Here is a 2,154-nt window from a genome sequence, read left to right on the forward strand (position 1 = left end):
CACAAATGTCTTTTGAAATTTCATTAATGAAGAATATTGTTAATTTCTTTTCCATGTTCCTATTAGTAATTTCTTTCGAAGAATATAACATGATACATATTAAAAAAACTTGACCATGTTATGGAGAATTAAGGGAGATCTCATTCAGATCATTCAAGTCTGGTGTGGCATTGAAATATGTATTGTTTTGTATACCGTACGTACTACGCATACATGCGTTCCATATATAGTTTGGATTTGAATTCCTTACACACATGCATAAAAAAATATATGTGCCATCTCCTTACAAAACTTATGAGTTATAAAGATAGAGAGAAATGTGAGAATTAAATTTGGATTGTTGAGTGTGAATTACACGAAGGTACGTACAAAAATATGTGCATATTCTGAATGAATAGGGTGTGAAGCTATGTTAGAGGACTATACAAAATAATAAAGAATTAAAGAATATTGTATGGTGAGATGAAATGTTATCCTAATTAAAAGAGCTTGCTGGCGAATTCATCTACGGCCATTCCTTCCATACCACAGGAAGCAGATTTTGAGGCAAGGCGTCTCAGCTCCGAAACGCTTCTTCCCAACTTCATTGCCACCTTCATTTCAAATACCTCACCGTTTTCTCTTTTCTCAATGTCTTTTTCTTCAAGCGTGTCCCTAATCGTCTCTTCCAACAGCGTGAAGAATCCACCACAGTTTCTGTACATTTCAAACACCATGCCTACTTGGCCACCATGCTCAAATGCATTAACTGCTGAAGCCAATGAGCCAGCCATGAGAGGCACTAATGCCGCCAATGATCCATTCCCCACAAACGAAGACCCCACTGCTGCAATCCCACTCAGTAAAGGCCCCGCAATTGCAAAACTCTTGCTCACCTTCAACGCTATGTTTCCGAGCCTCTCGTAGTCCTCACAGTCTTTCTTCTTTATCACTTCAATCACTTCTCTCAATTCCTTTTCAAGGTCTTCACTCCATCCATTGTTAGTCCTTTTGCTCTCTTGTGTTTTGCTTCTTCTATGGGACTGAGACGAAGGCCACCAGACTGCAGGTTCATATTTTGCGGGAAACTTGTCAAGCATGGCTCCCAACAAGGGAAGTGGGTAAGCTCTGTCGATTGCCAGCACCTTCTCCATTGAACTCTTCACATCTTTCTCTGTGGGATTTCCAAGAGCGATTATGGTTTGGATTTGGGTATGAAGCTGTTTGAAAAGCCTTGTAGCATTGCGTTGCTCCTCGGCGAGTTGTGAGGGCTGAATTTTGTTCATGATGAGTGACATTCCAGTGGCCGCAGAAAACAAGAGAGTGGATGATAGTTTCAAGGCCAAAAGAGGTGTCTCAGTGTCACCACTGGTGGCTGCAGCAACACCAGCCATGGCTGTGGCAGTGAGAGTGATCATGTTGACGGAGTTAAGAAGAAGAGTGTTCCAGTTGTTTCTTTGTTCGCCAATGTTTGTGTGCATTTGAATTCTGTCAGCGACTTCCTCTAGAATTGCGTAGAGTTGAACTGTGAGGTTATTAGATTTGTTGGTGGGACTGTATAAATCTTCATATATCTGTGTGGTAATCAGATTCTTCTCCAATGGAATAGTGTCTTTGGATCCATGAAGTTGATGAATCTTGAGTGTTCTTGATGGCAGTTTTGGAACGGAATAAGTGAGTGGTGAAGGGATAGAAGCGTTGACTTTTCTTACCGAAGAAGAGGATAAAGAGAGTATAGGTGTGGTTCGTAAAGAAGCCATGGGATGTGTCTCTACTGTTTGTGTTGATGAGATTGAGTTTGGAAGTATTGGAGATGAGAATGGAGATGGGAATGGAGATGAGATTGGAGATGAGAAGAATGGAGATGAGAAGGAGAGATAAGGGTAGGGTTGGCGTGTGTGTGTGTATATATATATATATATATATATATATTGAGAGAGAGAACAGATCCAAAGGAAAAAGTCACGTATAAGGAAAACGTTGACTAATGAATATTTAGGAAAAGAAAAGTAGAAGAATAGACTTGGCCTTGGTGTGATGGCGGACTCTTTCAGCTCTCAGATTTTGGTGAGTTCGAAATTTCAACATCTTGGCTTTCAATGTGAGACGCAGTAAAGCCACCAACAACGCCATCAATATTAGAATGTCAAATCAAACTATCTAATACTTCTTCAT

The 2,154-nt window shown here is 40.3% G+C and overlaps 1 protein-coding gene across 1 annotated transcript; it reads right to left on the reverse strand.

The window, feature by feature from the left end:
* Positions 1 to 320: 320 nt before the first annotated feature.
* LOC137806719 (putative F-box protein At4g22030) lies at positions 321 to 1,844 on the reverse strand. The gene has a single exon (XM_068606971.2). It carries the CDS (start codon positions 1,737 to 1,739, stop codon positions 480 to 482), a length of 1,260 nt encoding a protein of 419 aa, XP_068463072.1. The 5' UTR covers positions 1,740 to 1,844; the 3' UTR covers positions 321 to 479.
* Positions 1,845 to 2,154: the final 310 nt, after the last annotated feature.

This window comes from Phaseolus vulgaris, chromosome 3, assembly GCF_051622355.1.
Source record: "Phaseolus vulgaris cultivar YP4 chromosome 3, ASM5162235v1, whole genome shotgun sequence".
Lineage (NCBI taxonomy): Eukaryota > Viridiplantae > Streptophyta > Magnoliopsida > Fabales > Fabaceae > Phaseolus > Phaseolus vulgaris.

What these genes read in the sequence shown, in the direction of transcription:
- LOC137806719 (XM_068606971.2), bottom strand. Translation starts at nt 1,739, where the DNA reads ATGGCTTCTTTACGAACCACACCTATACTCTCTTTATCCTCTTCTTCG.